This window comes from Aureococcus anophagefferens (assembly GCF_000186865.1).
Source record: "Aureococcus anophagefferens unplaced genomic scaffold AURANscaffold_3, whole genome shotgun sequence".
Taxonomy (NCBI): Eukaryota; class Pelagophyceae; order Pelagomonadales; family Pelagomonadaceae; genus Aureococcus; species Aureococcus anophagefferens.
In genome coordinates, this window is record NW_008705563.1 from 363,984 (window position 1) to 379,398 (window position 15,415).

Genomic DNA, 15,415 nt, shown 5'->3' on the forward strand with positions numbered 1-15,415 from the left:
TCAACCATGCACCTCATCCGCGCGATCGCCTTCGCGGCGGCGGCGGCGGCGGGGCGCGTCACGCTGGACACGCCCGCCGGCAGGCCCGCCGGCAAGCCCGCCGGCAAGCCCGCCGGCAAGCCAGCCGGCAAGCCCGCCGGCAGGCCCGCCGGCAAGCCCGCCGGCAAGCCCTCCGGCAAGCCCGCCGGCAGGCCCGCCGGCAAGCCCGCCGGCAAGCGAGACATGTCGAACACGTCATGGTGGCGCCTCGCGCTGGCGGCGCCGGCGATCTCGCCCGACTTTGCCCTCGTGTCGAAGCACGTCTGCGAGCGCGGATCGACGTTTGCTCCATCCGACTTGAATCACTACTTTCCGAGCAAGTGTCGAAAAAAAATTCATCACACACACACTCCAACCGACGGCCTCGGCCACGTCGGACGCGCCGTCGTCGAAAAGATCGCCGACCGCCGCGGGCCGCCGGGCGCGCGCTACTTCCAGGAGTACGTGGGTCACAGTGGCGCCTACCTGCGCGACGTCGACGGCCTCTACGACGGCTTCGCACCGTCGCTCTACTGCCACGAACGAGATTGGGTCAGGTCACAGTGTAAACTGTGCCGCTGGCCCACGGGCGACGCGGTGTTCCGGGACCACTTCGAGTGCTTCGTCGCGCCGCCGTTCGACGAGTGGTTCGGCTTCGACGCGCTCCCGCCGGCGGACGACCCCGCGTGGGGGAGGCGCGCGGTCGCCGAGACCTACGCGGCCGTCGACCGCGACGCCTTCGTCGACTGCGGCGCGGCCGACGGCGAGCTCCGCGTCGTCGTCCACGTGCGCCTCGGCGACCTGATCCACCCCGACCTGTCCGCGAACGCCTCCGCCGAGGTGACCCTCATCGAGATGAGGAGCGAGGACGGGCACCTGCGGAACGCGCTCCGCGTCGTCGCGGCGTTGCGAGCGCGGCTCCCGGGGCGCCGCGTCCACGCGCTCATCCTGAGCGACTCGCCGCCGGAGACCGTCGCCGCGACCCTCGAGGGTTTCGACGTCGGGATACGCGTCGGCGGCGCGCGGCGCGACGGCGCGTCGCACCTCGTCGACGGCCGCACGGTCGGCCTCGAAACCGACTTCGACGTGAGCTTCCACGGCGCGGGCCACCCGCTCGTCGCGCTCCACTGCATGGCGGCCGCGGACCTGTTCCTCTGGGACGAGAAGTGCGGCGACCCCCGGCCAACAAAAAAAAAGAAAAAAGGCGAAAAAAAAGAAAAAAAAGAAAAAAGGTGGCGTGATCGACTGGGACGACTTGTCGCGGGGGGGCGGGCCGAATGCGAATTTCGAGCGGTCAGCCACATGGTCTTGTTCGCGAGCGAGCTGTCGCTGCGGGGCGTATTCCGCGGACTTCCGGTGGAGCCGCTCGACGCGACGGCCGTCGACGCCGGCGTCGAGGCGCTCCTCGGCAGCGGCGCGCTCGTTTGATTCCGCCGGCGTGGCGCCCGCGAGGGCCGCGGTCGCCGCGGTCGCCGCGGCCCTCGCGCGGCGCGCCCGCCTAAATCCTCTAGGGCTGGAGTCCCACTTGCGTGCTGCAATTTGAACTCACTGATGACCTGATCTCGAGGCCTCGTAGAGCATGCGAGCGCGGCTCAAGGCGCAGCGGCGGACATGATGCGAGAGGATCGCGGTGCCGCGGCGGACGTGACGCGCGAGGATCACTCGGCGGAGCGCATCAACGACGCGACGCGTCGCGAGGACGCGCCGGCGCTGCGCGCGCTGCTCGACGGCGCGTCGCCGTTCCTGCTCGAGCTCGCGCTCCTCGTCTCGGCCGAGGTCGGCTGGGTCGAGGGCCTCGAGGTCGCCGCGGCGGCCGGCGGCGACGCGGCCGGCGCGTCGCACGCGAGCGGCAACCGCTGCGCGCACACGGCGGCGCGCCTCGGCCACGTCCGCTACCTCGAGGCGCTCCGCGGCGTCGACCCGGGCCTCGCCGGTGCCCGGAACGCCGCGGGCCAGACGCCGCTGCACTACGCGTGCGTCGCCGCGGAGGCGGACGCGGCGGCGCGGCTGCTGGCGTGGGGCGCGGACGCGGACGCGGCGACGGCCGGGGCAGCACGAGGGAGCGACATTCCCAACTTCAAAGGCTCATATCTCGGCCATTTTCCACTCGTTTCGGCTGATTTTTGGACGAGCGATCATCTCTCGGAACGGCCTCGACGCGTGGATGCTTTTTCCGGAACGCGCGCGCGCGGAACACTCACGTTGAAGCGACGTTGAATCACTCTCGTGCTGCCCAGGCGACGGCCGAGGGGCTCACGCCGCTCTCGCTCGCGTGCCGCGCCGGCGCGGCCGACTGCGCGGCGCTGCTCCTCGCCGCCGGCGCGGCGCCCGTCGACGAGGCCCTGGCGGCGGACGACGCGACGCGGGCCGCGCTGGCGGAGGCCCGGCGGCGGCGGACCGCGGCGGCCGCCGAGGCCGCGGACCGCGCGGCCGCGGAGCTCCTCGCCGCGGAGGCCGGCGCGCCGGCCGCCGCGCCGCCGGCCCCCGCGCCGAAGCGGAAGAAGAAGAAGGCGCGGGAGAAGGCGCGGCCGCCCGCGGCGCCGCCCGCGGCCGCGGCGGCCGCGGCGCGCGCGCCGCCGCCCGCGCGCGCGGCCGCGCCGGACGACGACGCGGGCGCGCCGTGGAACGTCGTCGCCGCCCGGGGCCACCGCATCCACCTCGGCCGCGAAGGCGCCCCCCGGCGGGAGACGGCCGCGGAGGCGGCGCCGCCGCCGCCGGAGCCCGCGGCGGCGCCGCCGCCGCCGCGCGAGGCCCAGGCGCTCCTCGAGGCCCTCTACCCGTCGGCGGGGTCGCTCGCGCTCTCGCCGAGCGACCTCCTGCTCCCGTCCGAGGACCTCAGCGCGTCGCAGCTCGAGATGCTCCACGACATCCTCGACTCGTGCACGCGGCGCGTCATCGACTGCCGCGTCGCGCTCGCCGCGCGGCAGCGCGCGAGCGACCCGCCGCCGTAAGCCTCTTTTACACGAACACGTTCGTCGCGTCCGACGGCCGCTCGGCGACGGACTCCGCGCGGCCGAAGCCCGCGAACGCGTCCGCGTCCGCGCCGTCGCCGCCGCCGTCGTACGCGAAGAGGTCCGCGATGGACGGGTCGAGCTCGTCGTCGTCCATCTTCGCGCACTCCGTGATGACCGCCGCGATGGACGCGAGCGGGCCCGGCTCGCGGTCGAGCGCGGCGAAGTCGAGCGTGCACCACCTGGGCAGGAAAAGGGTGCGACATTCCCAACTTTGGAGGCTCCTATCTCGGCCATTTTCCACTCGTTTCGGCTGATTTTGGGACGAGCGATCATCCCTCGGAGCGCTCTCGACGCGTGGATGCTTTTTTCCGGAACGCGCGCGCGCGGAACACTCACGTTGAAGCGAACTTGAATCACCCTTGTCCTGCCCCGCGCGCCACCACCGCGAGTCGGGCGCCTTCGCCGCCGCGAGCCGCCGGCCGGGGTCCTTCTCGAGCAGGTGGGCCAGCGTCGTCGCACAGTCCTCGTCGACGTCCCCGGGCGCGGGCGCGGGCTCCGGCCCCGCGATCCTCGCGAAGGTCTCGCGCGCGGTGGGCGCGCGGAACGGCGGCGCGCCCGCGAGCATCTCGTGCAGCAGGCAGCCCAGGGCCCAGCAGTCGACGGCGCCGCCGTAGGTCTCGCGCGACTTGAGGAGGAGCTCCGGCGCGGCGTAGTTCACCGTGCCCGCGAAGGACCGCTTCCTGACGACGCCGCCGGGCCGGCCGACGCGCGTCGCGAGGCCGAAGTCGGAGAGCGCGACGTGGCCCGCGGCGTCGACGAGCACGTTCGACGGCTTCAGGTCCCGGTGGAGCACGCAGAGCTCGTGGACGCGGCCCAGGGCCGCCGCGAGCTCCGCGCCGACGCGGCGCGCGGCCGCGCGCGCGTCCTTGCGCCGGAACGCGCGGCTCTCGAGCACCGCGTCGAGGCTCCCCGCGGGGTAGTAGTCCATGGCGAGGAAGAGCTTCGACGGCGTCTGGAAGGCAAAGCGCAGCTTCGCGACGAAGGCGCACTTGCGGTGGGCCAGCGCCTGTGTGGAATTCAACCGCCGGTTTGGGCGGTCCTGACCAAACTTGAGAATGCTCTCGCTCGATCACATCGAAGTCGATTCGGCTGATGTTTGGACGAACTGATCGCTCTCGTCGAGTTCTCGAAACCCAGCCGAAGAGCTTGCGTCGAAACTGTCGCATACGCTCACATTGAAGTCGGATTGAAGATGTCCACACGGGCCAGCGCGTCGAGGACGTCGCGCTCGACGCGCGCGAGCGCGGCCGCGCGGCTGCCGACGAGCAGCGCCTTCTCCACGACCTTGATGGCGACCTGGACCCGGGGGATCTGCGTTTGCGGCGCGGCCCGCAGGCCCGTGCGCGGCGACGGCGGCGGCCGCCGCTCCGCGAGCGCGACGACGCCGAACGCGCCGCGCCCGAGGAGGCGCCGCGGCGCGAAGTCGTCGGGCCGGAAGGGCTGGGCCGACATGGCGCGCGCGCGGCGCGGCGCCGCCGCGGTCAGGGCCGTGGGCGACGGCGGCGGCGGCGGGATGGCCCAGGTGCTCCGCGGCGGCGCGGTCCGCGGCGGGCCCGGCGACCCGTCGCGGAACGACGGCCGCGACCGGCGGAAGCGCGGCGTCAGCGACACGCGCCGCGCCGCCGCCGAGGAGACGCGCTTCGCCGCCGCCGCCAGGTCGCGGATGCGGTTCCTCCGCGGCGGCGGCGGCCGCGCCGCGCCGACGCCGAGGAGCCGCGTCGCCTTCCGGCCGCTCGTCGCGGAGTCGCGCTCGCCGTTGCGGTTCGCCAGCGCGTCGAGGGGCTCGGTGCCCAGCGCCGCGACGGCCGCGTCGAGGTCGCCCGTGAGGCGGCCGGCCTTGGCCGCGGCCTGCGCGCGCCTCCGCGCGTGCTCCGCCTCGGACGCGCGCTCGCCGAATTTCGTCTCCTCGCAGCCGTCCATTTCGTCGTCGCGCCGCTCGACCTCGGGCAGGCCGAAGGGGTCGCAGTCCTCGTCGAGGGTCTCCGGCGCGATGCGCACGGCGCCCGTCTCCGTGACCGCCGCGGCCGCGCGCGCGACCGGCGACGCCGGAGACGCGGGCGTCCGCGGCGGGTCGAGCGCGGGCGCCCGCGGCGAGGCGAGGGGGCCGCGGCTCCGCCGCGGGCGACGCGGCGTCCGGCGGCGCCGCGCGCGCCTCGACGGCGCGCTGGAGCGCCGCGCACGCGCCGCGCGCGGCCGCGCGCGCGATGTCGGTCCGCCGCGGCGCCGTCGCCGTCCGCCGCGGCGCCGTCGCCGTCCGCCGCGGCGCCGTCGCCGTCCGCCGCGGCGCCGTCGCCGTCCGCCGCGGCGCCGCGCCGCGGCGCCGCCGCCTCGGCGAGCGCGGCGCCGAAGGCGCGCGCCTTGGCCACGTCCCCGAAGCGGATGCCCAGCACCGCGCCGTCGTCGCCGCCGCCGCACGCGAGCTCGCCGAACGACGACGCGTCCGTGCCCGGCGCGGCGTCGGGCGCCTCGTCGTCGTGGAGCGCCAGGGCGAAGTCGTCCCCGAGCGCGTAGGCGACGGCGAGCGCCCGCGTCGCCGACGCCGGGTCGAGCGCCGCGACGCGGAGGCCCGCGGCGCCGCGGAGCGCGTAGAGCGTCGTCCACGCGCCGCCGGCGAGCGGGCGCCAGGCCTCGCCGTCGAGCGCGTAGGCGCAGACCTGCGCCGCCGCGACGACCTTCTCGCCGCCGGCGGACACGCCCTCGGGCGCCGACGCGCTCGACCGCCGCGGCGCGCCCGCGTCCTCCTCCTCGGCCTCGTCGGACGCGCCGTCGTCGCTCTCGTCGGCCCACTCGATGGACTCCTGGGACGCGAGCCACGCCTCGTCGTCGCCGATGCTCGACTCGAAGGCCAGCGTCGGGGAGGCCATCCTCTGGGACGCCCGCGCGAGCACCGGGAGGGCGTCGAAGCAATAGGCGCGAAATCAATTTTGTGCTTGATGCAGCACTACGTTGATGTCATGTTGAACGCATTTTACCAAGAGCGGACGAGGGCACGCCGTCGGCCGTGACGCCGCCGTGGGGCGGCTCCGTCGCGCCCGGGAGGAGCACGTGCCGGCTCGGCAGCAGGAGGCGCTCGAGCGTGCCCGGCGGCCGCGGCGTCACGTCGAAGCCGAGGCTCGACACGTCGAGCCACGCCGCTCGAGGTCTTCGTCGCCCTCCTCGTAAACCATCGTCGAGAAGGTAGCGGTTAACTCGAGCGCCTAAAGCGACGACGATCACGTGCACATCGGACGCGTGCGCGAGCCGTCGAACGCGGGAACGCGGGAACGAGGCGTGGGCGGCGAGACGAGGTCTCGAGAGCGGATGTGGGGCCCTTCACCGCCCCGCGGCGTGCTGCGAGGCGCTCTCGCACCCCTGACACCGAGGACGAGGCGTTCCCGCGCACTGACCCCGTGAAGAGTGGCACTGGGAGCTGCCGGAGTCGCTGCACGGGACGAGTATTCCTCGTCGGAACAGACTCCGTTCCGTCGGGGTCAGGGCCGCAAGAGTTCGCGCGCGCGTGATGGACGGCGACGAGATGTTGAAGTCGAATACGATCAGGCGCGGTGCGTTCGAGGGACTCGGGCGCGCACGCCCTGGAGGAGGTCGCATACTTTGGCCGCCGCTCCGACACCGTCGCACAGACCTTGCCGTCATTTCGTCGCGCCGTGTCGAACGCGCCGTGTCGCCGCGCGTCCGCATCCAGCGCGAACCGCGTCACGGTCGCCCGTGAGGGCGCGGACCGGTCCCGCGGCTCCTCGGGTCGCGTCCTCGCCGTCGGCGGGCGCCGGCGCCTTCGAGTCGCGGCGGGCGTCGCCGGCGCCTTCGCGTCGCGGCGGGCGTCGCCGGCGCCTTCGCGTCGCGGCGGGCGTCGCCGGCGCCTTCGCGTCGCGGCGGGCGTCGAGCGCCCGGACCGCGAGGACCAGGGGTCCTTCCGGGGCACGGCCTACGCCGGAGGCGCGCGCCGCGGTCCGCGCCGACCTACGAGTTCGACGAGTCGCGGTCCGGCGCTTCGACGGCGCGGGTCGAGCGGTCGAGCGGTCGAATCGACGTGTCGTAGGGGTCCTTCTGGGGCAAGGACTGCATTCGACGATGACCCCGTGGTTGAGCAACCACGGCGTCGGCAGCCCGCCGGCAGCCCGATGAGCCCCACACGTGTGTGTGGGCGGGCTTGTGGTCCGTCCCGGACCCCGCGGTTGTTTGAAGTGTGTTCGTGTGGGACGCTGGTAGCTTGCATGGCGGCGGGCAGCAGCTGCCCATGCGCGCCACGTCGCTGCGCCCTCTCCGCCAGCTCGGTCGAGTTTCAGCAACAACACTGCAAGTTTCGCATGCTGCAGTCAGGGCCCTCAGCGCTGCCGCTGCCTGCCTCGCCGGAGGCAGGGCATGCTGTTTGCCAGGCGCAAGCGCCTTCGCAAGCGCATCTGGGCGTTCGACGTCGCGTACGGCCCCGAGCGCACGAAGACGCTGAGCGGCTATCGGTGTTGGCTGATGAAGATGTGCGGGAGGCGCCGCCGAGAAGGGGACGAATGTAAGTGGTGGCGGAAAATGATCCAGACCTTCATCCTGGTGCTGCTGTTCTGGGAGCACCGCGGCGACATCGACACGGAGGGTTGGACGAAGTTCTACGACCCGGACTTCGCCGTGACGCTCGCCGCTGCCTGCTCACATTCGACGCAGACACGCGCTGTCAAGAAACGCCTCGACCTGGTCGTCTGCCACAGGGAGTGGAGCTGCAGCTACGCTCAGCTGAGCGCCTTCGTGGACTCCTGCGGCGCGCTCCTCGTCGCGCTCAAGACCGGCGCCGTGCGCGAGGACGACCCGCTGGTAAAGGAGGCGCGGACGCTCGAGGCGCTCGGGCTGATCTCCGTCGAGTTGCTCGACTCGTCCTGGGTCGTCGTCGACGGCGACCTCGTCCTCCTCGTGAACCACATCCTCTCCCTCTCGCAGGGCCACCAGTGCCGCATGACGGCCGAGTGCTTCCTCCTCCTCTCACAGTTCTTCGTCCTCGGCGACGGCGACCTGCGCGCGGATCTACACGCGCATCACCGGACGATTCACGCTGTATGCCTATTTGGCAAGATATCCATGCGGTACATGCTCCACCTCGACCATTTCTTCCAGAGCTACAAGGACGCCGCGCTGGCGGACATGCTTATCTTCGTGGAGCTCCTCCGGAAGGCCTCGCGCATCCCCTCCTCCGTCTAAAGGCCCGGGCCCGCCCGCGTGAAGTCTCGCCTACCTTAGTGACGAGGTCGAGCGCGAGCCCGTCGTCGAGAACCGATGCGTGCACTCGAGGTCCGCGTCCGACGGCTCCTGCGGCGGCGGCTCTGGCGGCGGCAACTCGGGGTGCGGCGGGCGGCGCGTGCCGATCTCCGACTCGTCGTCGTCCGTCTGCGGCGCCGGCGCCGGCGCCGGCGCTGGCTCGTCGTCGTACTAGTAGTCCACTGGGACTCCGGCTCCGGCTCCTCGGACAGCCGGCGCACGCGCTCGACGGCCTCCTCCTCCTCGGCGGCCTCGCGGCGGCGCTGCTCGTCGGCGACAAGCGACTGGCAGCTGAGGGCCAGCGCCGCCTGCAGCCCCGCGTCCTGCTCGTCGAAGTCCTCCGCGCCCGCGTCGACGGCCTGCGGCGGCGGCTCCTCGTCTTCTTCCCCGTCCTCGCCGTCGTCGAAGTCCTCCTCCGTCGCGCCCTCGGGGACGTCGATGGGCACGACCACGCGGGGCGACGCCGCCTCGTCGTCGCCCGTAGGACCGCAGCTCCCGCGTGGCGTTCGACGGAACGCCGCAACGTGTCGTCGGCCACGCCTTCGGCCGCGCGCGGGGCCGTGTCACGGCCTCGGCCGACGAATGTGAGCACTTGGCGCAGCTATGAGCATCGTAGATAGACCGTCGAGACGGTTGGAGTTCCTCGGCGACCGCCGGGCGCGCCCAGCTGCACGCTTCTCGCCGGGCTCCGACAGACCGTCCAAGACCGTGCTCTTCGTCGCGCGCACGCCTTTCTGGGCAACCAAAAGCAGCGCGCGGCTACAGAGGGACCAACAGGCGCGGACCGGACCGGAAAAAGTGGTGCAAGCGGCGCCGGACCACCTCGGCGCGGCTCGGAGCGCGGCTCGACGCGCTGCCACAGCATGCTGCAGGCAGCTTCGGCGAAGCGCTCCGTGATGGGGCAGCCTTGCAGCCGCGAGGACGTGCGGCTGGCCGTGATGCACGCGGAGGTCCGGCACGAAGCCAAGCGCCTCCATCGCGCACAAACGAGCGACACCCGGATGACGTTCCTCGACACGCGCGTTTTCTCAGGAAAAGCGCAGCAGGCGTCATTCGATGCTGTCGCCGATTTGATGCAGCGCTGCGCCGCGTCTGGGCGCGCTACGCGCGGCGCGACGCGCGCGCACAAACCGTAGGCAGCGCGACGCGACGAATCGACTATTCGACTTGCTCGACCGGGACCAAACCGGCGTCTACCAATCTAAGTACCGCATGTACGTAGTTGTGCGCTCGGGCGGCGACCCGGCGACCTTCGTCGTGTTCACCTCCACCACTCCCTCGGGGCGCTCCTCCTGCTGGGCGAGGGCGAGGAGCCCCTCCTCTTCCCCACCCTCGACCATCGCTTCCTCGCACCGATGCGCCCCGAGTTGAATCGGTCAAAAACGCCACTGGTGCGCCCACCCCCACCCCTCATCATACCTTTCACCACATCCCTCCCTCATAGGTCTGAACTCCTACGACTCTACGCTGAACAGAATTTTCTTTTCGGGCTACGACGGCGAGGACGTCGACCTGTTCCGCGTCGCATGCGAGGCCCAGGTCAAGGCCGAACTCCAAGCAGGCCGAGCTGTAGCGCCCGTTGACGCGCTCTACATAAGGTCACCAAGTACTACAAGGATTGCACACCGAGCAGTGAACTGGTCGAGAGTATCAACGCTACGATGCCGGATCAAATTAAGAGGTCAGATGTGGACTTGGATCGACTTGCTTCGGGTCTTGCTTCGGAGCTGGATAAAGAGTTCGAGAATGACGATGATGGCATGGATGGGATGAATGCTCTTATGGATGATTCGCAAGCCCCGGCACCTGCTACACGAACTTCTCCGACTCCTGCTGTGACTTCTGACTCGCCTGTGCCTCCTTCGTATATGCCTCCGTACGCTAATCCGAGCATCATCTCAAATTCCAATCAATTCTTCAGTGGAGCTCCAATGCATGCCCATCAAGCCATGCCTTTGACTCCACTGCCCATGTACCATCATCCCATGCATTCCATGCCCCATCAATCCATGCCTCAGATGCACCATGCACCTCCTGCGACTCCGAGGGGCAATACTGGGAACTTGATCGCAAAGATTTCGGAACTGAATGATCTCCTGACGGCCCGGGCTATTACCCAGAGCGAATTCGATACTCTCAAACGAAATTTGCTGTCGTCTCCGCGATGATGGCGCATCTGGGACGTGCTCCGATTCTGCGATCCTGTTCTGCCAGGATCTGCCCCGACGCCTCCCTACTTCTTAACTATCTTATCGTACTCTTCGTTCTGTACTCCCTACTCCTCTGTACTCCTAAAAGTATAGTCCGGATTTCTATGGGGCATACTGTACTCCGGGTTACTCCACTCAGATGGGTGCGGTCAGAGCAGGGAGGGTGGGTTCAGGCCACCTCCTACGCGTACGGCGACGGTCGCCGAGGCCAGCTTCGCGCCCACCAAAAGGGGGGCGTCGACGGCCTGCAAGAGGCCATTGCCGGCCTTCAAGTTGCCGTCGAAGCCGACGCCCGAGAGCGCACGCGACGCGCGCACGACCGAGAGATCGGCGAGGACGTGACCGCACCCGCGCGAAACTGGTGGATGAAGGTCAAAACGCCGAAGCCCCCGCCGAAGCGCCCCGCGCCGAACGAGAGCGCGGCGCCGGCGGAGAAGCGGCGCGGGCCGCGCCGAGGCCTACGAGAACCGATACGCCCGGCTCGCGCGCCTCGGCGCGGCGCGCCTCGGCAAGCTGCTGCCCGCGGAAGCCGCCGCCTCTCCGACGACTTCTCCGTCGTCGGCGTTCACGCCGCCGACAGCCCCTTGGTCAAGGTCGTCCTCGCGTACGTCGACGTCGACGACTTCGAGGACTCCTCGCCCTTGGCCGCGGCGCGGTACCTCGTGCGCCCCGGCGGCCCGCCGGTCCCGGAGCACGTCGCGGCCGCGTGCCGCGTCTTGATCGGCGGATCGAACAGCGCGGCGAAGCGGGCGGCGAAGCGGGTCCTCGAGTCCGCGGCCGAGGGCGAGGAGTCGCTCGCCGACGCCGCGCGGCGCCTCGCCGACGGCGGCGAGCTCGACGCGTTGGAAACGACGGCGTGCGCCTGGGCCGCGGAGAACCCGCTCGTCGCGAGCGCGGCGCCGTCGACGGCGACGTTCGAGCGCCGGCGCGCGGGCGAGGTCCAGGCCGCCCGCGCGGCCGCGGTCAAGGAGAAGCCGCCCTACCAGACGCAGACACGAAGCGACAGGTTCCAGGCGAGCTTCAAGTGGACGAGCGATCCCAGGCTGGAGAGCCGCATGATCTGCGTCGGCACCTGGGACACGCCCGAGGAGGCCGCCACGGCCGTCCACTGCGCCCTGCTCCGCATCGAGGAGCCCGACAAGTACGCCAATCTGCTTAAGCACCCCTGCGTCGCCAAGCTCAACCTCTCCGAGACGACGACGCACTCGGAGAAAGTCCACCGCATCGTCGACAAGGCCTTCACGAAGCGCCGCAAGGAAGACGCGAAGGCCATCGCGGCCCTCGCGGCTCAGTCGGCGGGCGCGGCTCCGTCGGCGCAGGACAAGCCGCCGGAGTGCGACAGCAAGCGCAAGTGCCTCAGCCTCATCCAGAAGTGCGAGCCCGTCTTCAACCGCAAGCGCAAAGGCGACGCGAGCAGCCTGCCGCAGGACTACTGCGTGTTGTGCGCCGCGCGCAACGCGGCGAACAAGTCGGCAAGTACCGCGCGCCGCAACAAGCACAAGGCCCGGGCCTAGGGCGCGCGCGTCCGATTAAGAGCTCCTGATGCACACCAAGCGGGGACCGTGAAGTTCGCTCGAGTCCGTTAGGCCTCCCCGTGGTCGACGGTGATGACGGGCGCGTCGCCGCCCTCGCCCCAGGTGGCGCCGCGGAGGCGCGCGAGGAGCGGCGCGCCGAGCGCGGACGCGGGCGTGAGCACGCCCGGCGCGGCGGCCGCGCCCTCCGCGAGCGCGACGGCCGTCTCGACGAGGAAGACGGTCGTCGAGATGCAGGACGGGTCGCCGGCGCCGTTCCAGCGCGTCACCGTCGTCTCGCCGTTCGCGCCCGTGGTCACGAAGGACATGGCGTAGGACCCGCGGAGCATCTTCGCGCGCGACGGGCCCGCGCCCGACTCCGGAAGCATGCCCCGCGACCGCAGGAGGTTCCGCGTCGGCGCGAAGCGGAGCATGGCCCCGCCGACGCCCAGCGCCGCGGCGTTGGTCACCGCGGCCTTGAGCGACGGGAGCGCCATGGACTCGGAGTAGATCAGGCCGTCCGCGTAGTTCAGCGCCGCGTTCGACCGCCGCACGACGGGGCAGTTCGCGCCGGCCATGATGAACGGCGACAAATGGCGCGTCGTCCCGCCCAAGGCGACCGTGCCGAAGGGCCGGCCCTTGGCCCAGTCGATCTTCGTCTTCGCGACGCCCTCGAGGGACGGCGTCGGCGGCCTCGGCGTCGGGTTCGTGATCTCGTTGACGACCGTGTCGATGGTGCCGCCCTGGAACGCGCCGCGCATCTTCGTGACGTAGTTGTCGACGCGCGTCGGCGCGGCGCCGTGGACGTCGACGTGGCGCCGCACGGCGAGCTGGCAGCCGAGGTCCGAGGGGACCGAGTCGAAGCCCGAAGCCGGCACCAGGGTCGCGCCGGACGCTTTCGCGGCGCCGTCGTGCTCGTGGGCCATCAAAGCGATCCACTGGGCCTCGCCCGTGATGTCGCAGTAGTGCGTGCCGCCCGCGGCGCACGCGCCGAAGAGCGGCGAGCCGAACTTCGCGTAGGGCCCCGCGGTCGACGCGACGACCGTCGCGGCCGCGGCGACGCGCGCGACGTCGGCGGCGTCGGCCGCGTCGGCGACGATGACGTCGGCGTCGCTGTCGAGCGACGCTTTCAGCGCCTCGAGCTTCGCCGCGTCGCGGCCGGCGAAGGCGATGCGCTTCGACGGGTGGGCACGCAGGGCGTACTCGGCGGCGAGCCGGCCGGCGAAGCCCGTCGCGCCGAAGAGCACGATGTCGTAGTCGCGCGTCGTCGAGAAGCGGCGCGCGCCGCGCATCGCTGCGGTCGCGGCGCGCATGGTCGCCGTCGCGAGGGCCATGGGCACGTGCGCTCGCTGCCACGACGTCGCACTGCGGCACCGGAGAGCTTGAGAGGCTGGGGGAAAGATGCAGTCCATGTTGCACATCATATATCTCCGGGGCAGCCTCCGGACGGCGCCCGCGTTGCAAAGCTCTCCGTGCGCTCGAGCGCTGCCCGCGCCCTGTTGCGGTGCGCGCCGGGGGGTAGTCGACAACCATGGGCGCGTCGCTGTCGCAGCCGACGCAGCACCTGCCGGGTGACGTGCTGGCCAACATCAAACGGTCCAAGGACCGGGACTACCGGTTCCGCATGGCCCTGAGCTGCCACCAGCGCTTCTACAAGCACTTCGACCCGGCGAAGTTGGTGCTGAACCGCACGGAGTTCTGCGCCGTCTTCGCGCCGGCCTACGGCGACCCGGCGCTCCACTTCGCGCACCTCGACGCGCACGGCCGCGGCCGCGTGTCCTCCTTCGAGGCGCTCGCGGGCGCGTACCTCGTCGCGCGGAACTGGGACGACAGCAGCGAGAAGCTGCTGGTGACGGCGCTCTTCCAGGTCTTCGACCGGTCCCTCATCGGTACCTTAAGCCGCGTGGAGATGGAGATCATGCTGCGGACGTGCGCGCAGGCGTTGACGACGTTGTACCGCTGCAAGCCCGTCGCCGACTACGTATTACGGGCCGTGGTCCGCGACGTCTTCGGGGGCAAGCAGAAGACGTCCGGCGGGCGGCTGTCGACGTCCCACGAGCGCGCGTCCCTCGTGGAGCTGCTGCGCTGGTTCCGGGGGCCCGCGAACACCACGGTCATGGGTTTTCTCTCGACCTTCGACAAAACGGACCTCGAGGGCGACCCCCGGTCGCCGGCGAAGGGGCGGTCCCCGAGCCCGGAGCGCGACATCGCGCGGGCGCGGCCCCGGGGGGTTGCGACGCCCGAGGAGGACGAGGCGCCGCCCGCGGTCGCGTCGACGCCGAAGAAGCGCGCGCCCGCGGCGGTCCGCGAGGCGCCCGCGGTCCCGCGCGCGGCGGCGCCCGCGCCCGCGCCCGTCGTTTTGGCGGTCGCCGTCGCCGCGGCGCCCCCGGAGGAGGAGGCGCCGCCCGCGGCGGTCGGCGTCGGCGTCGTCGTCGCCGCGGCGCCCCCGGAGGAGGCGCCGCCGGAGGAGGAGGAGGTGCCGGAGGAGGAGGAGGCGCCGCCCGCGGCGGTCGGCGCCGGCGTCGGCGTCGTCGTCGGCGTGATGGATTCGACCGAGTTGGGCACCGTTCGAGACGGCCCGGCGCCCGGGGAGATCGCCGCGGAGGCCTCGGCGAAGACGGACCTCGCGTGGTCCTTCGTCCTCGGCGTCAAGAAGGGCGCCTTCGACGCGACCCTCGACGCGCTCGTCGAAGCTCAAGCCGCCGAGGAGGCCGCGGCCCTCGAGGCCGCGAAGGCGCGGGACGCGGCGTCCGCGAAGCTCCAGGCGAGGATGCGCGGCAAGAACCAGCGCGAGGCCAAGGCGAAGCAGGACAAGGGCGCGGCCCAGCTCCAGGCGCGCATGCGCGCCAAGGCCGCGCGCGCGGACCTCGAGAAGAAGCAGCAGGGCGCGGGCAAGCTCCAGGCGCAGATCCGGTCCAAGCAGGCGCGCGCGGACCTCGAGCGGAAGCAGGCGGGCGCGTCGAAGCTCCAGGCCAAGCAGCGGAGCCGCCTCGCGCGGCGGGAGATCGAGGAGAAGCACGTCGCCGCGACGAAGCTCCAGTCCAGGGAGCGGAGCCGCCTCGCGCGCCGCGAGATGGACGTGAAGCACGATTCCGCGACGATGCTCCAGTCCGCGCAGCGCGCGCGGAGCGCGCGCCGCGCAGGCCCCTGCATCGGCCACGGCCGGCGCCTCTACCAGGTCATGGACCGCGGCGGCAAGAAGGTCCTGGGCATCGACGAGATCGTCGAGTGCGTCACGAACCGGCCCGAGTGCGTCTTCTTCCTCAAGGGCTGCGACAACGATTTGCTCCGCGACCTCCTCGCGGCGCCGGACCTCGCCTCCAAGCTCGCGGAGCGGCCCCTGGCGACGCCGGGCTTCGTCACGGCCGACGAGTTCGACCAGGCCATCCACGCGTGGGCGCGGCGGCCGACGATGGCCGCGCTG

At 71.7% G+C, this 15,415-nt stretch overlaps 4 protein-coding genes across 4 annotated transcripts in view; 2 read left to right on the top strand and 2 right to left on the bottom strand.

The window, feature by feature from the left end:
* Positions 1-3,507: 3,507 nt before the first annotated feature.
* AURANDRAFT_21303 (hypothetical protein) lies at positions 3,508-4,014 on the bottom strand (the record flags this gene model as incomplete). The annotated part of the gene is made up of 1 exon (XM_009035830.1): positions 3,508-4,014. A coding segment is annotated over one exon (507 nt), but the record flags the coding sequence as incomplete, so codon positions are not given.
* A 3,539-nt stretch (positions 4,015-7,553) lies between these two features.
* On the top strand, positions 7,554-11,994 carry AURANDRAFT_61562 (hypothetical protein; the record flags this gene model as incomplete). Its single annotated transcript, XM_009035369.1, has 2 exons — positions 7,554-8,207; positions 11,074-11,994. 2 exons carry the CDS (start codon positions 7,554-7,556, stop codon positions 11,992-11,994), a joined length of 1,575 nt encoding a protein of 524 aa, XP_009033617.1.
* A 68-nt stretch (positions 11,995-12,062) lies between these two features.
* Positions 12,063-13,283, bottom strand: AURANDRAFT_21490 (hypothetical protein; the record flags this gene model as incomplete). Its single annotated transcript, XM_009035829.1, has 1 exon — positions 12,063-13,283. One exon carries the CDS (start codon positions 13,281-13,283, stop codon positions 12,063-12,065), a length of 1,221 nt encoding a protein of 406 aa, XP_009034077.1.
* A 45-nt stretch (positions 13,284-13,328) lies between these two features.
* The window catches only part of AURANDRAFT_70802 (hypothetical protein), a gene marked incomplete at both ends in the record, with an annotated part of 4,878 nt that continues 2,791 nt past the window's right edge, over positions 13,329-15,415 (top strand). Inside the window, one exon of the mRNA XM_009035370.1 lies at positions 13,329-15,384. Coding sequence (XP_009033618.1) covers positions 13,523-15,384 — 1,862 coding nt within the window. The remainder of the gene's footprint in view (positions 15,385-15,415) is intronic.